The 25,512-nt window shown below is 37.6% G+C and overlaps 1 protein-coding gene across 1 annotated transcript in view; it reads left to right on the plus strand.

The window, feature by feature from the left end:
• Positions 1-25,512, plus strand: part of MAGI2 (membrane associated guanylate kinase, WW and PDZ domain containing 2) — a 1,347,058-nt gene that overhangs the window by 356,260 nt on the left and 965,286 nt on the right. Inside the window, exon 2 of the mRNA XM_032642294.1 lies at positions 16,541-16,657. Within this exon, the coding sequence (XP_032498185.1) occupies positions 16,541-16,657 (117 nt within the window). The remainder of the gene's footprint in view (positions 1-16,540; positions 16,658-25,512) is intronic.

A 25,512-nucleotide genomic window follows, 5' to 3' on the forward strand; every position in this document is an offset into this window, starting at 1 on the left:
ATATTTACAGATCTGATCCTGCTAATTCTCCATCAATTTTATTCATATTATCACCTATTTAAAAATATAATTTAAATATATGACTATATATAATTTTAGCTGACTTGGGGATAATAGCTTACTAATAGAAAACAAAATAAGCTCAAATATTCACGTGTTCACTTTTAGTTTTATAAATGAATGTGTACCTCATATGAGCAGTTTAATTTGTGCTTTTTAAAATTAATGTGGGTAGGGCTTCCCTGGTGGTGCAGTGGTTAAGAATCCGCCTGCCAATGCAGGGGACACAGGTTTGAGCCCTGGTCCAGGAAGATCCCACATGCTGCAGAGCAACTAAGCCCGTGAACCACAACTACTGAGTCTGTGAGCCACAACTACTGAGCCCACATGCCACAACTACTGAAGCCTGGGCGCCTAGATAGAGCCCATGCTCTGAAACAAAGAGAAGCCACCGCAATGAGAAGCCCATGCATGACAACGAAGAGTAGCCCCCACTCGCCACTACTAGAGAAAGCCTGTGCGCAGCGACGAAGACCCAACACAGCCAAAAATAAAGTAAATAAAATAAATAAATTTAAAAAATAAAATTAATGAGGATGAATTCCTTTTTAAAAAATATTTAATTATTTGTTTATTTTTGGCTGTGTTGGGTCTTCGTTTCTGTGCGAGGGCTTTCTCTAGTTGCGGCAAGTGGGGGCCACTCTTCGTCGTGATGCGCGGGCCTCTCACTATTGTGGCCTCTCGTTGCGGAGCACAGGCTCCAGACGCGCAGGCTCAGTAGTTGTGGCTAACGGGCCTAGGTGCTCCTTGGCATGTGGGATCTTCCCAGACCGGGGCTCGGACCCGTGTCCCCTGCATTGGCAGGCAGATTCTCAACCACTGCGCCACCAGGGAAACCCCTGTGGGTGAATTCTTAAATTGGATTTTCTAAGAACAAAACTTTGCAATAAAGTTTAAAAGACAGTAAACTAAGACCCTAAAAAAAAATTTTTTTTGCCTGCTAAATTATGTAGCTATTTTGGACAATAGTTTATTTTTTTGACCTTAGTAATTTTATGTAGAAACTTTAGAGCTTTGCGGTTTATTAACCTTCAGTGAGTTCAAACCCACTCATAACTATTGTAATAGATTGTTTTTTTTAAACTTACAGTAGTATAATCTCTGGTTTAAAAAAATGAATTGAATTCAGGTCAGATTCACTTTTGGTCATATATCTTTTTTTTAATTAGCTGAATCCTGCTTTTTATAATGAACATCTAATAGTTAAGAGTTAGGTGAGTCAAAGAAATCAGTAGGAAATGCCCTATTCCTAGACTAAATTAGCCATCTTGAGACATCATAGAAAATTTAGATGCACTTGAGTTTACTTTCAACTGTGTTCCCTTCCTTTACAGTTCTTGATTGTAAAATTTTGGGTAATGCACATACAGCACCTCGCACAATGCCAGGAGTACAGTGAGTACTCATTTTCCCTTCTCCATGGGAACCTGTAATCATAACTATAAGAAGAACTCTAATATTTACTTTGAGACCCAGACTAACAATGAAAAATGAAACAATAATAACATCCCATCTGCACAGTAGTGGGGGGAAGGAAATGATAAAAACCCATTTTCAATAGAGCTGGAGAATATTATTATAAGCCACTTACATTTATCTGTCATTTTTCTGAAATACCAATTATTCTCTCTAGATTTGAATCTACTAATGATCTGCAACTGTTTTATATGTTTCTGTCTCTTTTATTATTTCATTTCTTATACAAAATATGTGACACCACTGAAATTTTGAAGAAAAACAACACACAAAGGTATTAAATCATGATGAAAAGGATTGACTAAACCCTCTAATGCTATGATTAAAACATGGAAGGGTTACACATTTTCATATACCTAAATGTTTTCAGCTGTGGAAAAGCAATTAACCATGGCATCTGCAATGAGTCACCAAGGGCCTTATATTTGTGCTTCTATTTAAAATAGGCAAAGGAGAATTATTAGGGGAAGAACAATTTTACTGGCTCATAATTTATAGAAAGACTAGTATAGATCAAATGAATTCAGTGGTTGTGTACAGGACTCTAGCCATTTGTAAATGAGACGGGTCTCTAGATCACAAGAAACCAAAGACACCACTTTTCACCTAAAAAGGGGATGGAGCCTGCTCCAGCAGACTGGATTAGGTATGTCTGTCACCTATTTTGTGGCTGTGGATCTTAAAAGAATCAATCAACTTTTCTGTGATTTATTTCACCATTTTTGAGGTAAGTCAAGCAGAAACTATTCCTGGAAAAGGGACATAGCAACAAAGCCCTGTAATATGTTCCTACTTCCTCAACTTCCCCACCATCCAATAAATTAACATAAAATGAATTTGCAATTACTCATGGGCATATCTTAAGGCAAATGGATAGATCTTCCCCTTCTTCCAATTCCTTACAGACTGCTTTGCTTGATTACTTTACTACTTTTTTGACAATGACAAGGTATGAAATCAATTTCCTGTTGATGCTCTTAGCTTCCTAGACAATTCAGATAATAAAAAAACAATATCAAAGGGAGATTATCCATGTATTTTTTTTTCTTTTTTTAATTGAAGTATACTTGATGTACCATATTATATAAGTTACAGGTATACAATATAGTGATTCACAATTTTTAAATGTTATACTCCATTTATAGTTATTATAAAATATTGGCTATATTCCCCATGTTGTAAAATATATTCTTGTAGTTTATTTTATATCTAATAGTTTGTACCACTTAATCCCATACCCCTGTATTGCCCCTCCCCACTGGTAACCATTAGTTTGTTCTCTATATATTTGAGTCTGCTTTTTTTTGGTATAATCACTAGTTTCTTGTATTTTTTAGATTCCACATGTAAGTGACATCATACAGTATTTGTCTTTCTCTGTCTGACTTATTTCACTTAGCATAATGCCCTCCAAGTCCATCCATGTTGCTGCAAATGGCAAAATTTCATTTTTTTTTAAAGGCTGAGTAGTATTACATTTTATACATACATTTTATACATATATAATGTATGTACACACACACACGCACCCCACATCTTCTTTATCCATTCGTCTGCTGGTGGATACTTAGGTTGCTTTCATATCTTGGCAATTGTAAATAATCTGCTGTGAACATTGGGGTTCAGATAGATCTGTAATTATAACTAACAATAAAATAATTTGGTTGTCTGATTATCAAAAAAACTCCAAACTGTAAGAAATATTTAGTAGATAGTTTATATGGAAGTATAGAATTTAGATCTAGCAGAGACCTTATTGGGTTCTACAAATATTGTTATGGTTGAATGTTTTTATCCCCTCCAAAGGTCATATGTTGAAATCCTGACTCCCCCATTGTGAAGGTCTTAGGAAGTTGGGCCTTTAGGAAGTAGTTAGGTCATAAGGGTGGAACTCTCATGAATGGGATATGTACCCTTATAAGAAGAAACGCGCGAGAGATGATTTCACTCTCAGCCATAGGGGATACAAGAAGATGGCCATCTGCAGACCAGGAAGAGTACCCTCATCAGGCACCCAGTCTACCAGCTGTTTGATCTTGGACTTCTCAGGTGTCTGAACTGTGAGATAGATATTTGTTGTTTAAGTCACCCAGTCTAATGGTATTCTGTTATAGCAACACAAACAGAACCACCTTTTACAGGTAAGAAAAATGAGACCCAGAAAAGATTAAATGACTTGTGCAAGACCACTCAATGAATGTGTTGGAGTGGTAATTAAAACTCAGTTTCCAAATCTGTAATCTAGCATTCTATCCACTATAGCATTTGTGATTTATTTATTCAGCAAACATTTCAGGGCCACTTATATTAAGAAGGCACTGCTTTAGAGGTTGAAGTGAGGAGAGGGGAGAATATATAAAATGATTAGGAAATTCCCTGTCCTGGGGAGCTTACAGTTTAATACATAACTTAAAGTAGATCCACTAGTTATTATATGGCCTGTTAGAATGTACAGGTATTTAATAAAGGTGACCAGGACATGGAAGTTCAGAGGAGTGAGAAGACTTCTGGCCAAAAGATCACAAGGAAGGCCAAGGGGAGGATAATTTTAAGTTGAAGGATGGATATGAATTTCACTGGTAGTATCAAAGAGAGGGCTTTCTTATCTGTGATTTTTTTTTTTTTTTTTTGCAGTACGCGGGCCTTTCACTATTGTGGCCTCTCCCGTTGCGGAGCACAGGCTCCGGACGCGCAGGCTCAGCAGCCATGGCTCACGGGCCCAGCCGCTCCGCGGCATGTGGGATCTTCCCGGACCGGGGCACGAACCCGTGTCCCCTGCATCTGCAGGGGGACTCTCAACCACTGCGCCACCAAGGAAGCCCTGTGATGTTTTTTATTTGAAAACAACAAAGGGGAAGTTGAAGAAATTGGCTAGAACAACACAGGAAAGGGGCAATTCTGTATATCCAGGAAGCAGAAGTGATGGGTAGATTTTTCAGGGTGCTACTTTCAGGATGCATGCACTCGCATGCACATCCTTGGGTAACTCCACTTATAAAGACAACTCCTGGAAAAGAAACTTTAATTGGATAAGAGAGAACAGGGAAAACTGACTAAAAGTCTGACTACATTTATACAGAATGAGAGAGATACAGTGACTTGAAAAGGGAAATCAGGGTACTGTTACTAAAAGAAGGTATCATAAGATAAAGCATAAATATGGGTGAAAAAAATAAAGCACAAACAAACAAATCAAATGCCCACTTCAGAATTTTATGGAGTGTAAAGGAAAAAAAAAAAATGAGGTATAGAGAAGGAAGAATAAGTACGGTCAATAGAATGTTAGAGTAGCCTCATTTGGCTAAATCACAGGATGAAGAAATTACATCAGAATGAACCAGACTTTGGCTTGCTGCTCATCTCCATCTTCTTTTTCATACACACCCAGCACCATACCAATCAGTGAATTACTCTCCCCAGTTTACAAGTTTTTAAGGTGCATACTGATTTGAGAAACAGTTGACTCAAGGGACAGGAAAATTTGAGCCAATGGTTATGCCCACAAATGAGGGATGGGACTACTCTCGCCAGCTATTAGCAGTCAGACTCTTGGCACAAACAATATAGAGCCTGGTGTATTTCTCCCTCAACCTTAGGAAGATTGTCTGGCTTTGGCTACATGACTAAAACAAACAATTGTTCTTAAGGAATATGCCAAGGAGATTCTGTCCATCTGAGCCAAGCTGTAACTTCTTCCTTTGCTTCCTCTATCTGGGCATTCAAGCAGGGGAGGGAACAAAGCAGTTCTCCTGGGAGCATTTCTGAAAAGTATAGAAACTACAGAGTTGCACACCATTTTCAAGTGGTAACATTTAGAGTTTTCTCCTCAAATAATCTATTGGATTTGCTCCCTGATTCTTCTTCCACTCCCCACCCCATCTTTGCTCTGAGCGCAGTGCCAAATAATTTATGTGAGCTTCACTTTCTTCATTTGCAAATGAAGAGTTTGGATTAAGTTCTCTCCTAAGGGTTCTCCTTAGGTTATACTTTGTTATCAGATTGAAAATCTTATTTGGTATCATGTTGAGAAAATGGTTGACTACTTTGGACTAAGAAGTTTGGTCTTCAGACTGTAGATTATGAAAATTAGGTACATGTTATTTAGAAGCAGAATCATAGGCTTTATATTTTTCCCAGATCTCTTTTTGGCAAATGTGTAATTTGGGAAGGTATTATATCTTTTAATCTACTATTTTATTTTGTAAAATAAAGAAAATAATTTTTTTCACAGTTAAGTAAAATTACTCAATAATTTTTAAAATATAATAGTAAGCAAGAACCACTGAATTGTTTTGAAGAGTACAATGGCTAAGGCATGCAATGCAGTGATGAACTTGGCAGTGCTATGCTTGACAGAATGATTGATGTAGATATTCTCTAAGCTACCAAATCTAGGTATTACTAACAAATAACAAAACAGAAACTCTACAAACAATAATGATAAAACCAAAAATTATAACTATGACAAATAAGATAGATGATAATGTTTTTATTTTAATTATATATAACATTTACTGGACACTCAGTATGTGGCATTCTTTATTTTTTAGCTTGCTTTAAGATGTTAACTTATATACCTGAAATCAGGTAGTCTTAAGAGCCAGGCTCTATTTTTCAGCTCAGCCATTGCCCACTATCCATTACTTAATCCTTCTTCAAGTGAAATTTCGAATTAAGGAAAAATATGCATTTAAAAGTATGTATTTATATATACATAAAATATGTATACATATTATGTATACATATGTATGCGAAACGTTTCTATACATCTAATATGTAGATTGGGGTCATGTATAGTTGCAAACAGAAATCATAATAGTTTTAGAAAATGACTATTTCCTTTTTCTCTTATAACAAGATATCCTAAGGTATGTAGTTGCCAATATTATTTTAACTGCTCAGTGAAGCCATCCAGAACCCAGTCTGTTTCTAACTTTACTACAATATCCTTAGCATGTTGGATTTTTCCCTTGTCCATCTCCCTTTGTGGTTTGTGGTCAGAATATCAAGTCTACTAGAGAGCAGAGGGGCCGTGAAAGTCCCAAAGAGGAATACCCAGTCTAGCCAAGATTGACTGGATGAGAAGGGTCGTGATATCAGATATAAACTCTAGTTCAATGAATGAGAAAACCCTCCTTCTGTGTTAGGTCTCAATGGCCAGGACATAGCTGCTGGAAGCTGCAAGGGCAGCTAGGGAGGTAGGGAACTAGATTGTATGACAGTTTCAGACAACCGTGATCCATGTCCTGGGTCTGAGAATGTTTGGGCCTGAAACTAAATCAAGGTTCTAAATTAAAAAAATAGAGGAAAGAATGTTGGATAGGCAACCAGCAGAATATTCAATAATAAGGTAGTGGGTAAATAAAATTGCCTTACATGAAAAATGCTATGATAAATTGTGAAGGATGATAAAGTATTTTTGAAATATGAGGCCAAGAGAGACCTTCCAAAACAAATGTGGCGATTCATTTTAGTTAACAAAAGAAAGTTTATATTAATTCTCATAAGCTTCAGCAGGTTTTTCCATGGCAAAAAAGATACATCCAGTCATTGAATGAACAGACAGTCATTTTTTGTTGTTGTTGTTTTCTTAGGTAAATAAACTTTTGAGAGGGCTAATGTGGTATTTTTGTAGTAGAAGAAATGGTTTAAATTGATAATGTATTTTCAGGGGCAAGAATCATCTTGGACTACAAAATGTGGGCTTATCCATGTTATATTAGGTGAGTGATTCTAGCTTACTTTAGTGGACAGACTACATCTGTTGTTCTATAGTTAGCATTTTCTTGGGCTGCCAGAAAACATCTCATCACTTGGCATGTCCCTCATATTAGACAGAAAGAAAAAGAGAAGAGAAGTGGAGTACAGGTGATGAAGGATCTGTAGACTCAGAACTCGGCAGAAACGACAGCTGAGAACAGTCAGGAACGGTGATTGCTCTGCAGCTGTATTGAATTAGCAAGGGTAGGCATGTTTTCTGACTGGGAAAGAACAAGGGAGGAAAACAGAACTTCAGAATTTCAGACTTTCTAATTTTTAACTAATTCAGTGTGATGTCAGTAAGTCTAAGACCCATGGAAACGCAGAGCATTTGGAGACGTAAACAATAGGTAATTGTTGATATATGCGATGGTGGTTTCAAGTGATTTTCATTTCTGAGTGTTCCACTTCTTTGACTGAAAAAATGATTTTGAATTTTGAAAATAACATGGGCAAGTTCCTATCATTTGTTTTCTGCTATCATATTATATTGGGGGAAAAGTAAATTGATACTATTGACTAAAATATATGAGAAACTTTGGAGAGTAAGAATTTTGATAGTTCAGTTAAAAATACTATTTTGTATGGTATCTTGCTCAGGCTGTGCCAGCAGATTAGAGGCAACTGAAACAATGAATATGGGAACTTCAGAAATGTAGCAATATATAGTTTTCAAGTATATTTACTATTTGTGTAAAACATTATATGCATGCCCACGTAATGCTATTGTTAAAAATTTTTTTATAGATTTGAATCTCATTTTTTTATTATTATTATTTTTTACATCTTTATTGGAGTATAATTGCTTTACAATGGTGTGTCACTTTCTGCTTTATAACAAACTGAATCAGTTATACATATATATATGTTCCCATATCTCTTCCCTCTTGCGTCTCCGTCCCTCCCACCCTTCCTATTCCACCCCTCTAGGTGGTCACAAAGCACCGAGCTGATCTCCCTGTGCTATGCGGCTGTTTCCCACTAGGTATCTACCTTACGTTTGGTAGTGTATATATGTCCATGCCTCTCTCGTGCTTTGTCACAGCTTCCCCTTCCCCTCCCCATATCCTCAAGTCCATTCTCTAGTAGGTCTGTGTCTTTATTCCTATCTTACCCCTAGGTGCTTCATGACATTTTTTTTTCTTAAATTCCATATATATATGTGTTAGCATATGGTATTTGTCTTCCTCTTTCTGACTTACTTCAATCTGTATGACAGACTCTAGGTCTATCCACCTCATTACAGATAGCTCAATGTCGTTTCTTTTTATGGCTGCATAATATTCCATTGTATATATGTACCACATCTTCTTTATCCATTCATCCGATGATGGACACGTAGGTTGTTTCCATCTCCGGGCTATTGTAAATAGAGCTGCAATGAACATTTTGGTTCATCTTTTTGAATTATGGTTTTCTCAGGGTATATGCCCAGTAGTGGGATTGCTGGGTCATATGGTAGTTCTATTTGTAGATTTTTAAGGAACTTCCATACTGTTCCCCACAGTGGCTGTATCAATTTACATTCCCACCAACAGTGCAAGAGGGTTCCCTTTTCTCCACACCCTCTCCAGCATTTATTGTTTCTACATTTTTTGATGATGGCCATTCTGACTGGTGTGAGATGATATCTCATTGTAGTTTTGATTTGCATTTCTCTAATGATTAATGATGTTGAGCATTCTTTCATGTATTTGTTGGCAGTCTGTATATCTTCTTTGGAGAAATGTCTATTTAGATCTTCTGCCCATTTTTGGATTGGGTTGTTTGTTTTTTGTTATTGAGCTGCATGAGCGGCTTATAAATTTTGGAGATTAATCCTTTGTCAGTTGCTTCATTTGCAAATATTTTCTCCCATTCTGAGGGTTGTCTTTTGGTCTTGTTTATGGTTTCCTTTGCTGTGCAAAAGCTTTTAAGTTTCATTAGGTCCCATTTGTTTATTTTTGTTTTTATTTCCATTTCTCTAGGAGGTGGGTCAAAAAGGATCTTGCTGTGATTTATGTCATAGAGTGTTCTGCCTATGTTTTCCTCTAAGAGTTTGATAGTTTCTGGCCCTACATTTTGGTCTTTAATCAGTTTTGAGCTTATTTTTGTGTATGGTGTTAGGGAGTGATCTAATCTCATACTTTTACATGTACCAGTCCAGTTTTCCCAGCACCACTTATTGAAGAGGCTGTCCTTTCTCCACTGTACATTCCTGCCTCCTTTATCAAAGATAAGGTGACAATATGTGCGTGGGTTTATCTCTGGGCTTTCTATCCTGTTCCATTGATCTATCTTTCTGTTTTTGCACCAGTACCATACTGTCTTGAACACTGTAGCTTTGTAGTAGTCTGAAATCAGGGAGCCTGATTCCTCCAGCTCCGTTTTTTGTTCTCAAGATTGCTTTGGCCATTCGGGGTCTTTTGTGTTTCCATACAAATTGTGAAATTTTTTGTTCTAGTTCTGTGAAAAATGCCAGTGGTAGTTTGATAGGGATTGCATTGAATCTGTAGATTGCTTTGGGTAGTAGAGTCATTTTCACAATGTTGATTCTTCCAATCCAAGAACATGGTATATCTCTCCATCTATTTGTATCATCTTTAATTTCTTTCATCAGTGTCTTATAATTTTCTGCATACAGGTCTTTCGTATCCTTAGGTAGGTTTATTCCTAGGTATTTTATTCGTTTGTTGCTATGGTAAATGGGAGTGTTTTCTTGTTTTCACTTTCAGATTTTTCATCATTAGTGTATAGGAATGCCAGAGATTTCTGTGCAGTAATTTTGTATCCTGCTACTTTACCAAATTCATTGATTAGCTCTAGTAGTTTTCTGGTAACATCTTTAGGATTTTCTATGTATAGTATCATGTCATCTGCAAACAGTGACAGCTTTACTTCTTCTTTTCTGATTTGGATTCCTTTTATTTCCTTTTCTTCTCTGATTGCTGTGGCTAAAACTTCCAAAACTAGGTTGAATAAGAGTGGTGAGAGTGGGCAACCTTGTCTTGTTCCTGATCTTAGTGGAAATGCTTTCAGTTTTTCACCATTGAGGATGATGTTTGCTGTGGGCTTGTCATATATGGCCTTTATTATGTTGAGGAAAGTTCCCTCTATGCCTACTTTCTGCAGGGTTTTTATCATAAATGGGTGTTGAATTTTGTTGAAAGCTTTCTCTGCATCTATTGAGATGGTCATGTGGTTTTTCTCCTTCAATTTGTTAATATGGTGTATCATGTTGATTGACTTGCGTATATTGAAGAATCCTTGCTTTCCTGGAATAAACCCCACTTGATCATGGTGTATGATCCTTTTAATGTGCTGTTGGATTCTGTTTGCTAGTATTTTGTTGAGGATTTTTGCATCTATGTTCACCAGTGATATTGGCCTGTAGTTTTCTTTCTTTGTGACATCCTTGTCTGGTTTTCGTAACAGGGTGATGGTGGCCTCATAGAATGAGTTTGGGAGTGTTCCTCCCTCTGCTATATTTTGGAAGAGTTTGAGAAGGATAGGTGTTAGCTCTTCTCTAAATGTTTGATAGAATTTGCCTGTGAAGCCATCTGGTCCTGGGCTTTTGTTTGTTGGAAGATTTTTAATCACAGTTTCAATTTCAGTGCTTGTGATTGGTCTGTTCATATTTTCTATTTCTTCCTGATTCAGTCTTGGCAGGTTGTGCATTTCTAAGAATTTGTCCATTTCTTCCAGGTTGTCCATTTTATTGGCATAGAGTTGCTTGTAGTAATTTCTCATTATTTTTTGTATTTCTGCAGTGTCAGTTGTTACTTCTCCTTTTTCATTTCTAATTCTATTGATTTGAGTCTTCTCCCTTTTTTTCTTGATGAGTCTGGCTAATGGTGTATCAATTTTGTTTATCTTCTCAAAGAACCAGATTTAGTTTTATTGATCTTTGCTATCGTTTCCTTCATTTCTTTTTCATTTATTTCGGATCTGATTTTTATGATTTCTTTCCTTCTGCTAACTTTGGGGTTGTTTTGTTCTTCTTTCTCTAATTGCTTTAGGTGCAAGTTTAGGTTGTTTATTCGAGATGTTTCTTGTTTCTTAAGGTAGGATTGTATTGCTATAAACTTCCCTCTTACAACTGCTTTTGCTGCATCCCATAGATTTTGGGTCGTTGTGTCTCCATTGTCATTTGTTTCTAGGTATTTTTTAATTTCCTCTTTGATTTCTTCAGTGATCACTTCGTTATTAAGTAGTGTATTGTTTAGCCTCCATGTGTTTGTATTTTTTACGGATCTTTTCCTGTAATTGATATCTAGTCTCACAGCCTTGTGGTCGGAAAAGATACTTGATACAGTTTCAATTTTCTTAAATTTACCAAGGCTTGATTTGTGACCCAAGATATGATCTATCCTGGAGAATGTTCCATGAGCACTTGAGAAAAATGTGTATTCTGTTGTTTTTGGATGGAATGTCCTATAAATATCAATTACGTCCATCTTGTTTAATGTATCATTTAAAGCTTGTGCTTCGTTATTTATTTTCAATTTGGGTGATCCGTCCATTGGTGAAAGTGGGGTGTTAAAGTCCCCTACTATGAATGTGTTACTGTCGATTTCACCTTTTATGGCTGTTAGTATTTGCCTTATGTATTGAGGTCCTCCTATGTTGGGTGCATAAATATTTACAATTGTTATATCTTCTTCTTGGATTGATCCCTTGATCATTATGTAGTTTCCTTCTTTGTCTCTTATAATAGTCTTTATTTTAAAGTCTATTTTGTCTGATACGAGAATTGCTACTCCAGCTTTCTTTTGGTTTCCATTTGCATGGAATATCTTTTTCCATCCCCTTACTTTCAGTCTGTATGTGTCTCTAGGTCTGAAGTGGGTCTCTTGTAGACAGCATATATATGGGTCTTGTTTTTGTATCCATTCCACCAATATGTGTCTTTTGGTGGGAGTATTTAGTCCATTTACATTTAAGGTAATTATTGATATGTATGTTCCTGTTCCCATTTTCTTAATTGTTTTGGTTTCGTTATTGTAGGTCTTTTCCTTCTCTTGTGTTTCTTGCCTAGAGAGGTTCCTTTAGCAGTTGTTGTAAATCTGGTTTGGTGGTGCTGAACTCTCTCAGCTTTTGCTTGTCTGTAAAGGTTTTAATTTCTTCATCAAATCTGAATGAGATCCTTGCTGGGTAGAGTAATCTTGGTTGCAGGTTTTTCTCCTTCATCACTTTAAATATGTCCTGCCAGTCCCTTCTGGCTTGCAGAGTTTCTGCTGAAAGATTAGCTGTTAACCTTATGGGGATTCCCTTGTGTGTTATTTTTCCCTTGCTGATTTTAATATGTTTTCTTTGTATTTAATTTTTACAGTTTGGTTAATATGTGTCTTGGTGTATTTCTCCTTGGATTTATTTTGTATGGGACTCTCTGTGCTTTCTGGATTTGATTAACTATTTCCTATCCTATCCCACATTAAGGAAATTTTCAACTATAATCTCTTCAAATATTTTCTCAGTCCCTTTCTTCTTCTCTTCTTCTGGAACCCCTATAATTCAAATGTTGGTGTGTTTAATGTTGTCCCAGAGGTCTCTGAGACTGTCCTCAGTTCTTTTCATTCTTTTCTCTTTATTCTGCTCTGCAGCAGTTATTTCCACTATTTTATCTTCCAGGTCACTTATCCGTTCTTCTGCCTCAGTTATTCTGCTATTGATCCCATCTGGAGTATTTTTAATTTCATTTATTGTGTTGTTCATCATTGCTTGTTTCATCTTTAGTTCTTCTAGGTTCTTGTTAAATGTTTCTTTCATTTTGTCTATTCTATTTCCAAGATTTTGGATCATCTTTACTATCATTATTCTGAATTCTTTTTCAGGTAGACTGCCTATTTCCTCTTCATTTGTTAGGTCTGGTGGGTTTTTATCTTGCTGTTTCATCTGCTGTGTGTTTTTCTGTCTTCTCATTTTGCTTATCTTACTGTGTTTGGGGTCTCCCTTTTGCAGGCTGCAGGTTCGTAGTTCCCGTTGTTTTTGGTATCTGTCCCCAGTGGCTAAGGTTGGTTCAGTGGGTTGTGTAGGCTTCCTGGGGGAGGGGACTAGTGCGTGTGTTCTGGTGGATGAGGCTGGATCTTGTCTTTCTGGTGGGCAGGTCCATGTCAGGTGTTGTGCCTTGGAGTGTCTGTGGACTTATTGTGATTTTAGGCAGCCTCTCTGCTAATGGGTGGGGTTGTGTTCCTGTCTTGCTAGTTGTTTGGCATAGGATGTCCAGCACTGTAGCTTGCTGGTCGTTGAGTGAAGCTGGGTGCTGGTGTTGAGATGGAGATCTCTGGGAGATTTTCGCCATTTGATATTATGTAGAGCTGGGAGGTCTCTTGTGGACCAGTGTCCTGAAGTTGGCTCTCCCACCTCAGAGGCACAGCACTGACTCCTGGCTGCAGCAAGAGCCTTTCATCCACACTGTTCAGAATACAAGGGAGAAAACGTAGAAAGAAAGAATTAGTAGAAGAAAGAAAGAAAGAAAGAGAGAGAGAGAGAGAGAGTGAGAGAGAGAAAGAAAGAAAGAAAGAGGAGGGAGGGAGGGAGAAAGGAAAGAGAGAAGGAAGGAAAAAAGAAAGAAATAATATAAGGTAAAATAAAATAAAGTAAGATAAAATATAATAAAGTTATTAAAATAAAAAAAAAATTATTAAAAAAAAAATTTAAAAACCAAGCCAAAACAAGCAAACAAAAAAAACGGACGGATAGAACCCTAGGACAAATGGTGGAAGCAAAGCTATACAGACAAAATCTCACACAGAAGCATACACATACACACTCACAAAAAGAGGAAAAGGGGAAAAATCATAAATCTTGCTCTCAAAGTCCACCTCCTCAATTTGGGGTGATTCGTTGTCTATTCTTGTATTCCACAGATGCAGGGTACATCAAGTTGATTGTGGAGATTTAATCCACTGCTCCTGAGGCTGCTGGGAGGGATTTCCCTTTCTCTTCTTTGTTCTCACAGCTCCTGGGGCTCAGCTTTGGATTTGACCCTGCCTCTGCGTGTAGGTTGCCGGAGGGCGTCTGTTCTTCGTTCAGACAGGATGGGGTTAAAGGAACCGCTGATTCGGGGGCTGTGGCTCATTCAGGCCAGGGGGTAGGGAGGGGCACGGAGTGCGGGGCGGGCCTGCGGCGGCAGAGGCCAGCGTGACGTTGCACCAGCCTGAGGTGCGCCGTGCGTTCTCCCGGGGGAGTTGTCCCTGGATCCCGAGACCCTGGCAGTGGCGGGCTGCACAGGCTCCCCAGAAGGGCGGTGTGGATAGTGACCTGTGCTCGCACACAGGCTTCTTGGTGGTGACAGCAGCAGCCTTAGCATCTCATGCCCGTCTCTGCAGTCCGCGCTTTTAGTCGTGGCTCGCGCCCGTCTCTGGAGCTCCTTTAAGCGTCTCTCTTAATCCCCTCTCCTCGTGCACCAGGAAATAAAGAGGGAAGAAAAAGTCTCTTTCCTCTTTGGCAGGTCCAGACTTTTCCCTGGACTCCCTCCCGGCTAGCCGTGGTTCACCAACCCCCTGCAGGCTGTGTTCACGCCGCCAACACCCGTCCTCCCCCGGCTCTCCGACTGAAGCCCGAGCCTCAACTCCCAGCCCCGCCTACCCCGGCGGGTGAGCAGACAAGCGTCTCCGGCTGGTGAGTGCCGGTCGGCCCTGATCCTCTGTGCGGGAATCTCTCCGCTTTGTCCTCCACACCCCTGTGGCTGCGCTCTCCTCCGCGGCCCTGAAGCTTTCCCCTCTGCCACCCGCAGTCTCCGCCCGCAAAGAGGCTTCCTAGTGTGTGGAAACATTTCCTCCTTCATAGTTCCCTCCCACTGGTGCAGGTCCCGTCCCTATCCTTTTGTCTCTGTTTATTCTTTTTTCTTTTGCCCTACCCAGGTACGTGGGGAGAGTTTCTTGCCTTTTGGGAGGTCTGAGGTCTTCTGCCAGCGTTCAGTAGGTGTTCTGTAGTAGTTGTTCCACGTGTAGATGTATTTCTGGTGTATATGTGGGGAGGAAGGTGATCTCCGCGTCTTACACTTCCGCCATCTTTCTGGAAGCCATGCCTCACTTTTGTTGGAATCAGTCAGCAAACGCTTTTTCGAAACCCCAAATTCTCCAGACCTCCTACCTTTCGTGCCGCCCTAGTCTCGAAGCTCCCGCCACTGCCGGATCCCCGTGGGAGGACCCGTGGGCTGCGTCCATAAGGCTATTTTATGTGTTCATGGTGGTGCAAATAGATTGATAATGAATTATAATTTTGAGATTCAAAAGGATTTGAAGAGAATATGATTTTTGTAACTATTACAGACATCCTATTTCCTCTATCTTTAATTCTTTGTCTTGGCTCAATTACCCTAATATGTTTGAAAAGATCAGGGTTTTAGAAATTCTTATTTATATTTTTATAAGTATTTTGATTTATAATTCATTCTTCCAAGTATAAGAATATGAAGGGCCTTAGATAAATCTTCATAATTTAACATAATTATCGTTAAATATGAAAATAATCTTTGATAAATTCACAGTATTGATTTTCTTACCTGTAGCCCAGTTTGTTTTTCATTAGATTATAATGAAAAATGTACTCAAAATTATGTTATTATTTCTATAATAATAATAAAATTTTTAAATACCTAAAGTTTTTCAAACATTGTCTGTAGTTAAAAACATCTGCACATATTTTATATGGCAGATACATTATTTTGATTCATTTTATAAAGGTAGTAAAGCATTAATATTGGTGTAATTCTTTTTCTTTTAACTTCTTTATCACCCTGCTTATCTAATTCCAGAGTAACTTTAAATAACTGGAAAACCTTTTCAAACCTTGAAGACATACTAAGTGAAATAAGCCTGTCACAAATGGCAAATATTATATGATTCCACTTGTCTAAGATACCTAGAGTGGTCAAATCCAAAGGCAGAAAGACTGGGAGAAAGGGAGAGTGGGAAGTAAAAAAAAAAAAAGTCTTTTTAGCCATGCAATGAGATACACTATGGCATTTTAGTATGATTTCAGTTCAAGAGTACCATGTGTCCTTTGCCGTAATAAAGACTTCATTCTAAATGAAAAACAAAGAGTGCATGTAAAACACTGAGCACTGACTGAGTGAATAATTGTTATCTTAGTGAATGTTATCTTTTATTATTATGGGCAGCAAATGTTTCAGAAGGTCAAAAGAGCAATGTGAAATAATGCATGTTTTAAATGGTTTCATGAGTATGTTTATGACAGATCAAATTACATACTTAAAATATTTTCCAACATCCTTTATTAAGAAACTGTGTTATTCTAGGAGGAATTGTTGATAAGGATCTTCGTCACTACCTCAACTTACGATTTCAGAAGGGTTCTGTGGACCACGAACTTCAGCAAATCATTCGTGACAACCTCTACCTCCGCACAGTGCCATGTGAGTAACAGGCAATTTTTTTTCCCTATGGTAACAGATAAATGTTCACTGTATATTCATTGTTTAATTTAAAAGAAAAGTCCAATTGCACTGATTTTTTAAATGGTGGACTTTTGGAATAGACAATTTATTTGAGATATGGAAGTTTTAAATGCAAAAGCTTGTAACAGCAGTTGTGTGGTTTATGATGATGTCATAGCCAGAAGAGACATGATTTTCAAGCTATAAAACCTAACTTCTCAAGTTAGTATGGAGAAATATTAGTTCTAGTCCAGGATGTTGGTGATTTCAGAATGAATCATAATTGGGGTAGAACTCCACGCAGGGAGACAAGAGAATGCAAATTCAATTCATTAGCTGAAACAGCTATTTCATAGATGGAATCTACACAGTAACTCCCAATCTCATCACTGGTTTGAAGCAGGGGAGTCTTACAAGTGGAAAGGAAATTATGCATTGGAAAGTAAAGTTAAATGTTCTGTAACTCTGAGAAAGTGATAACGTTGAGTGTTGGGCACAAATTTCTTAATATACAACCTATAGAAATTCACAACAATCCCTGATTATGAGCAGGTGCTACTTCAAAAGAGAGGAATTGTTAAAATGATAAAATTCACAAATCAACTTTTTAGTACCTGCTTCAGCTCATTTGAGAATCTTCTGTTTACTTTAGGACAATTCAAGGACGTTTCAAGCCAGGTCCTAGATCCTAGATAGATATCAAAATCAATTTCCTTCAAGGTAGATTCCATGACCTCCAGAAACTTTCCAATATCTATCTGGAAACTCTGATCTGTGAGTGTTGTGTGTGTTCCTTTTGTTTTAGTTTTGTTCTAAACATTAATAAACTCAAAGATGTGGGCAGTGGAAGGTTGATATTAAAGAAAGAAAAACTTGGCTGAAATAAGTGAAACAAATAAACCATGTATATATATATATATATGTATATATGTATATGTGTGTGTATATATATATATATGTATTTATATTTATTTATTTATATAGTTTCTGGGATTGAACTACCAGAACTATGTGAAAGGTATCGATTAAGGATGACTATAACGAAATACTGAAAACACACGAAGAAGTGAAATGGATAATTCAGCATCCAACCCTTTTTACCTACACACATCTTAGGAGGGATGGCCCTTCCCACTGTTAGCACTAAATGTTCATCAAAACAAAAATGCCAGGGCGCCACTATCAGACATTCCTAGATGAGAATGCTTATTGATTGACATCTTGTCAGTCCAAATGCTACCTCTGTGAGTGTGTGTTAGTTAAGTGAGTAGACTTTTGGACTCTGAACAGTATGGAGGTTCCTTAAAAAACTACAAATAGAACTACCATATGACCCAGCAATCCCACTACTGGGCATATACCCTGAGAAAACCATAATTCAAAAAGAGTCATGTACCACAATGTTCATTGCAGTTCTATTTACAATAGCCAGGATATGGAAGCAACCTAAGTGTCCATCAACAGATGAATGGATAAAGAAGATATGGCACATATATACAATGGAATATTACTCAGCCATAAAAAGAAACGACATTGAGTTATTTGTAATGAAGTGGATGGACCTAGAGTCTGTCATACAGAGTGAAGTAAGTCAGAAAGAGAAAAGCAAATACCGTATGCTAACACATATATATGGAATCTAAAAATAGAAATGGTTCTGATGAACCTAGGGGCAGGACAGGAATAAAGACACAGATGTAGAGAATGGACTTGAGGACACGGGGAGGGGGAAGGGTAAGCTGGGACGAAGTAAGAGAGTAGCATTGACATATATACGTTACCAAATGTAAAATAGATAGCTAGTTCGAAGCAGCTACATAGCACAGGGAGATCAGCTCCGTGCTTTGTGACCACCTAGAGGGGTGGGATAAGGAGGGTGCGAGGGACACGCAAGAGGGAGGTGATGTGGGGATATACGTATGCATATAGCTGATTCACTTCATTATACAGCAGAAACTAACACACCACTGTAAAGCAATTATACTCCAGTAAATATGTTGAAAAAAAAAACGACAACTAGAAGTTGCAAAAGTGCATTCTTAAGCTTGTAAATTTGACATTAGAGTGATGGGCAGAGGAAGATGGATTAAAGTAAGTGACTGAACTATTTATAAGGAAATGAGTGGACGCATGTTTAAAACTGTGATGTTGTCAGTGCAGCTGTGTGAATTTATCTTTTGTGACATGAAAGAAAGGAGATCTGAAATACTGAATAAAGAATCCAGGTACTTTATTATATTTAAAAGCTGAGGTAAATAAATAAGAGGCTGACATTCAAGAATATCTGTAATAAAAAAAAAAAAGAATACCTGTAGTCCTTGCTAAGGTGATGACGTAAATAAGAAGTCTTAATTAAATATGAAGATAATAGGAGTAAGTTTTACATTAGTTAATTAACTTCTTTTTTTTTTTTTTTTTTTTTTTTTTTTTTTTTTGTGGTACGCGGGCCTCTCACTGTTGTGGCCTCTCGCGTTGCGGAGCACAGGCTCGGGACGCGCAGGCCCAGCGGCCATGGCTCACGGGCCCAGCCGCTCCGCGGCATGTGGGATCTTCCCGGACCGGGGCACAAACCCGTGTCCCCTGCATCGGCAGGCGGACTCTCAACCACTGCACCACCAGGGAAGCCCTAATTAACTTCTTAAATAAGTCCTCGCTCTTCAGAGTTCCAAAGAAATGCTATGATGGAAAAATACATATAAAAGTAAAATAACTAGGCTTATATGAGTAAACATAAAGAGATTTGTGATGTGATTTTGCTACAATGTCATAAATTCAATTAGAAATCCTTGAATAGCTCCTATAAAGGAGGTGATTAGAAACTTAATGAATATGAATATTATGATCAAACAATTATTCTTTGAATTTGTAGCCAGCACTCCTAATAACCAATTCCAATAATACCATTCACTAACAATGCTCTTAACTTGGCATAAAAGTGAAAAAAAATCTAAGATAGATGTGATTCTAATTTATATTATCTATAATCACTTTTTTACTGATGAACTGGACCTGGACAATCCGGCAACTTCACTCAGTATATCTTTTAATGAAATGTTCAGACATTTTCAAAGAGTGTGCAGCAAAGATATGTCAGTAATGTGAAAAATCCTGCTATTGTTTAGAAATTTACATGTGTATCCAGTATATCTATTGGCTTTGAGTATGGAGTGACATTTGTTACATATTCTTTGGGTCAAATAATTCTCATTGGTTTTCAGTACCCAATACCATAATAGGAAAATGTATTATTGAAGAGCTTGTCTCTGCCTTTATATATGCATTCATTAATATGTATACCTCTTGCTTAATTTGCTAACAGGAATAGGTCATGGAAACAAAATTGTTGTTAACTTGTAACTATGTTTGGGTGGTTTAACTTGTTTAGTAAGACGAGACCCAACGGAGTAATTCTGCTTACTGCCACCACATTATTCCACCACCACCAACTACTACTAAAAAGAAAGCAGCTGGATTTCCTTAGTGCCTTGTGTGTAAGGGGGAGTTCTGGGATGAGGGCTGCAGAGACTCCATCCCCTCACACACACACAGTACTCATCCAAATCTTATTGTGAACAACTTAGCTGCTATAACTCCCTCTGAAGGAAATCTGGGCCTGGCTGCTGGCTGATTTCTGAGCTAAGCACGGGAGGGAGGTGGTCAGTCCAAATCTCTACTGAGCCTTAACTGCATATAATGTAAAATCCCATCAATGTGTTCCCTGCCCCATAAACAAGAGGTGCCTACACTTAGCCTTTGCATTTTGTCTTCCCAGAACCTTATCTCAGAACATAATTCTTCAAAAACATATTTTTTTAAGTTGTGTCTCTAAGCATGGAAGGCAGGACTTGGTCACAGAGACAGGACTGTTGGGCATATAGTGAGCATGAGTGTGTATACACACACACACACACACACACACACACACACACACACAAAGAGGCCCTCATGAGATCAGTTCATCATTCTTTCAAACTGAATTATATAGAAAAGATCCTTAGGAACTGATTCTATATTTTCAGTTGTTTTATTGGGAAATATTTTAAATTTATTTGAAGCCAAAAGAAATACCAGTGTGTATATGCCAAGTAAAATACAAAAATCAATAAAACTAAAGGCCTAAATTCTTCTATAAAAAGCAAATAAAATGAAAAACATAGATTTAAGATATGAAAGAAATTACTTTTATGGAAGAGCTGATTGAGGTGTAACTCACAATGATGTTTCTACATATTTAAGCACTTTAAGTTAGTATAACTAAGCCACGTTAAAAAGAAGCATTCTCAAGAATAAAATTGTAAGGCTTCTAATGTGGTTTTTAAATCCTCTGTTATACTAGATTATCTTTCATGGAAAAGCAAATAGAAGCAGACTTAAAATGTTATAGGGACTGTTTTCTTTTAAAAAGAGCAAAAGGAAAAAATCTTTCCAAAAGGAAAAATTCAAAAGCTTCTGAGCACTATCAAATATTAGAAAAGGTTCTAGTCATTCATATGTATGCCCACCTGGTATATTTATTAGAAATGTGTTGTTGGTTTATAGAAAGCTGTATAAGGTTTGCCCTCTCCCTCTTATCCCTGAGAATAGTAAGATCTAGTTTCATGTCATATATGTGAAAATACCGTAGATTTTTTCTTTTTTTTATTGAACAAAACAAATGCATCTTTCCTAGTCATATAGTAACATTCATTGGTTTGGTTGACAGAATACATTATAGGAGAGAAATGGCTTCAAAATGTTTCTTAAAATGGAAAGTCAAGGAACATTAGAAGGAACGGTGTTGATTTATCCATTTGACACCACAGGGACCTAGCTTTAGAATAAAAGAACATATCTGGCACAAAAGAAAGGCAATAAACACCAACAGTGAACAATATTACTGATCTTCTAAACCACATAAAATTCCCTTTGCCCTGACTTGATCAGCTTTCTTTTTGGTTGTGACCCTATCTTTCTTCTTGGTTTTTTTTTTTTGGTTTGTATCTCTCTTTCCTCTTCATAAGAGGAATCTGGGTTTGTGGACCACAGCCGAGAGTATGTATACTCCTGGGCTTCATCGGTTCCAGCAGCTGCCCAAGGAAGAATTGGAGATGGGTGTGTGAAGCCATTTTTCCACCTTTAGAAGAGCCAGTCATCACTTTAAATGGAAAATAGCTCACCTTCCAGGGAGCCCAGAATCTGCTCCCTGCAGACTTAAAGGTTGTAGCCTAGTTGGATATAATTCGGTCAACACACCTCATAGTATGCCTCTTCACTTTTTGAATAGAAAGAATTAGGACTCTAGCAGGTTCAGACCTACCCAAGTTTCCAAAGTCAGCTGATGAGTACATAGGCTGTTGGATAATTGTAGTAGCTGAAAGAAAACTATAGGCAGTGGACACTAGCGTTATTACAGGACTTTAAGGCTGTAGATCTGTAGTAGAGCACTCAATCTTAATCCAAATACACCCGACCAAAAGAACAATGAAAAAAGGACCACTAATTGTGGTTACTGACATCCTTATGTTTAGTGTACTCGTCAGTTATGTGCACATTGCAGTTTAGCCTTGTTGGAGCATAATAAGTAGAAACAACCCTTTGCTTTACCTATTTGGCAACATGGCACTATGGAAAGAGCATTCATCTAAGAATTGAAAACCATTGGTTCTGGACTGGCTATGCCACTAACTAACTCTAGAACCTTGGCATAGGCTTTACCTTTGGGACTAGGGAGAGAGAGGTAAGGGAATAAAGTGAATTCTAATGGTTCTTTCTGATCTAAAATGCCATCATTTTCAAATTCCGCTGGCTTCCTGTTCTTTATTTTATCATAATTCAAATTAGGTCATCAAATTGGCTTAAAATATTCTGGGTATGTAATGCCCTCAATATTGAGCAGGTGTAAACAGCTTATGGAAAACTGAAGATATATCAAATACAGCAGAGACTTCAGGGATAAATAAAGAGCTGGGTTTAAATTAAGTGCAGTTCTGGATAAAACAAGCCATGCATGGAATTTCAGATTTTTCTACGAATGTCAAGTTAAGGATGCCATCATAACTCTGATGTTCCTTGAAATCTGCCTTCACTATTCATGAAACTCTGAAATATGATGCAGTCCTAGTAAGTGGATGGGAAAATAAACATAAGGAGAAATACAAAGCTTTTAAAATCGCTTTCCTCCTTTGGAATGTGTAATGAGTTGAGACGTGACATAAAGGCTTCTGAAGCATTAGGTGTGTTGTCGTGAAAATGTGATTATAATCTTTATAAGATGTTTAACATGAAATATAGTGTCTTCTAATGTTGAACTGTAATGTGTCACTTATACAAGTGAACGGCCTTGGGAAACACCCAAATAGATCTAGCTAAAGGGAGGTTAAATCAGTGCACACTGTGATCTTTACAGCACTATTTAAAAATATGGGCAAGTCAGTAGGGTTTCTCACACAGAGTAATTAAAAGGTAAGACTCTATAAGACACTGATGAAAGAAATCAAAGATGCCACAAACAGATGGAGAGATATACCATGTTCTTGAATTGGAAGAATCATTATTGGGAAAATGACTATACTACCCATAGCAATCTACAGATTCAATACAATCCCTATCACATTACCAATGGCACTTTTTACAGAAGTAGAACAAAAAATCTTAAAATTTGTATGGAGACACAAAAGACCCCGAATAGCCAAAGCAATCTTGAGGGGAAAAAACAAAGCTAGAGGAAGCAGATTCCCTGACTTCAGACTATACTACAAAGCTACAGTAATCAAGACAATATGGTACTGGCACAAAAACAGAAATATAGATCAATAGAACAGGATAGAAAGCCCAGAGATAAACCCATGCACCTGTGGTCAACTAATCTATGACAGAGGGGGCAAGGATGTATAATGGAGAAAAGGCAGCCTCTTCAATAAGTGGTGCTGGGAAAACTGGCCGCTACGTGTAAAAGAATGAAATTAGAACACTCTCTAACACGGTACACAAAAATAAACTCAAAATGGATTAAAGACCTAAATGTAAGACCAGACACTATAAAATTCTTTGAGGAAAACATAGGAAGAACACTCTTTGACATAAATCACAGCAAGATCTTTTTTGACCCACCTCCTAGAGTAATGGAAATAAAAACATAAACAAACAAATGAGACCTAATGAAACTTAAAACCTTTTTCACAGCAAAGGAAACTATAAAGTAGATGAAAAGACAACCTTCAGAATTCGAGAAAATATTTGCAAACGAATCAACGGACAAAGGATTAATCTCCAAAATATATGAACAGCTCATGCAGCTCAATATTAAAAAAAGAAACAGTCCAATTAAAAAATGGGCAGCAGATCTAAATAGACATTTCTCCAAAGAAGACATACAGATGGCCAAGAAGCACGTGAAAAGCTTCTCAACATCGTTAATTATCAGAGAAATGCAAATCAAAACTACAATGAGGTATCACCTCACACCGGTTAGAATGGGCATCATCAGAAAATCTACAAACAACAAATGCTAGAGAATGTGTGGAGAAAAGGGAACCCTCTTGCCTGTTGGTGGGAATGTAAATTGATACAGGCGCTATGGAGAACAGTATGGAAGTTCTTTAAAAAATTAAAAATAGAACTACCATACAACTCAGCAATCCCACTACTGAGCATATACCCAGAGAAAACCATAATTCCAAAAGAAACATGCACCCCAATGTTCATTGCAGCACTGTTTACAATAGCCAGGTCATGGAAGCAACCTAAATGCCCATGGACAGATGAATGGATAAAGAAGATGTGGTACATATATACAATGGAATATTACTCAGCCATAAAAAGGAATGCAGTTGGGTCATTTGTAGAGACATGGATGGACCTAGAGACTGTCATACAGAGTGAAGTAAGTCAGAGAGAGGAAAACGAATACCATATATTAACGCATATATGTGGAATCTGCAAAAATGGCACAGATAAACAGTTTGCAAGGCAGAAATAGGACTCAGATGTAGAGAACAAACATATGGACACCAAAGGGGTAAAGTGGGGGCTGGGGGTTGATGGTGGTGGGATGAATTGGGAGATTGGGATTGACATATATACAGAAGTATGTATAAAATAGATAACTGATAAGAACCTGCTGTATAAAAAATGAATTAAAAATAATAATACTTTCAGCAACAACCACATGAAATATCAACAAGCTGTAAAATTTTGTCCAAGTCTATTGACCCTCTTCCAACCCTTCTAGCCAAGCTTACAGAAGATCATTTAAGCATTGGAGAATGCAAAATAACACAGGACTTTAATTAATGGGTTTAATTGCAAGATTAAGAGAGAGTAAGCAGATTTCCAGATATTTTCTACTTCTGTTCAAAATGAACTTTCCGTCTCGTGAGAGTTGCTTTTTCCTAATCTTTTATAGATTTAGCAGACATATTACTGGTTTTGTGCTAATGAATAAAGCCTAGTCCCCCTGAAATTAAAACTACCTGGACTCAAACCAACATTTTGCTTGGTTTGGGTTCAATTTCTTGGAAATAATCAAATCTCAATTGTGGAAGAGGTCTAAGTAAAGGTCAGTGAGTATCATGTGTTTCTGTGTTTTGCAGCCTTCTTTGTAGTTGTGTAGGGGCCATATGAATAGTTTGAGACAATATGACTGAGGAAGCGATGAGCTGGTCTCTTCCTGCATCTCTCTTCTGCTGCAGTGAATTTAATGGCCATCTATTTTAGTTGGTGTACCCATCACAAGAATGGAGACTGTCCTGGACCACATTAAACAAGCCAGATTAAAACTTGCAGTGTTGAACATTACATTAAGATTTGGAAGTTCATTTGTTATATCACAGCACAGATTAGAATTCTGACACAAA

The sequence above is a fragment of the Phocoena sinus genome, chromosome 9 (genome assembly GCF_008692025.1).
Source record: "Phocoena sinus isolate mPhoSin1 chromosome 9, mPhoSin1.pri, whole genome shotgun sequence".
Taxonomy (NCBI): domain Eukaryota; kingdom Metazoa; phylum Chordata; class Mammalia; order Artiodactyla; family Phocoenidae; genus Phocoena; species Phocoena sinus.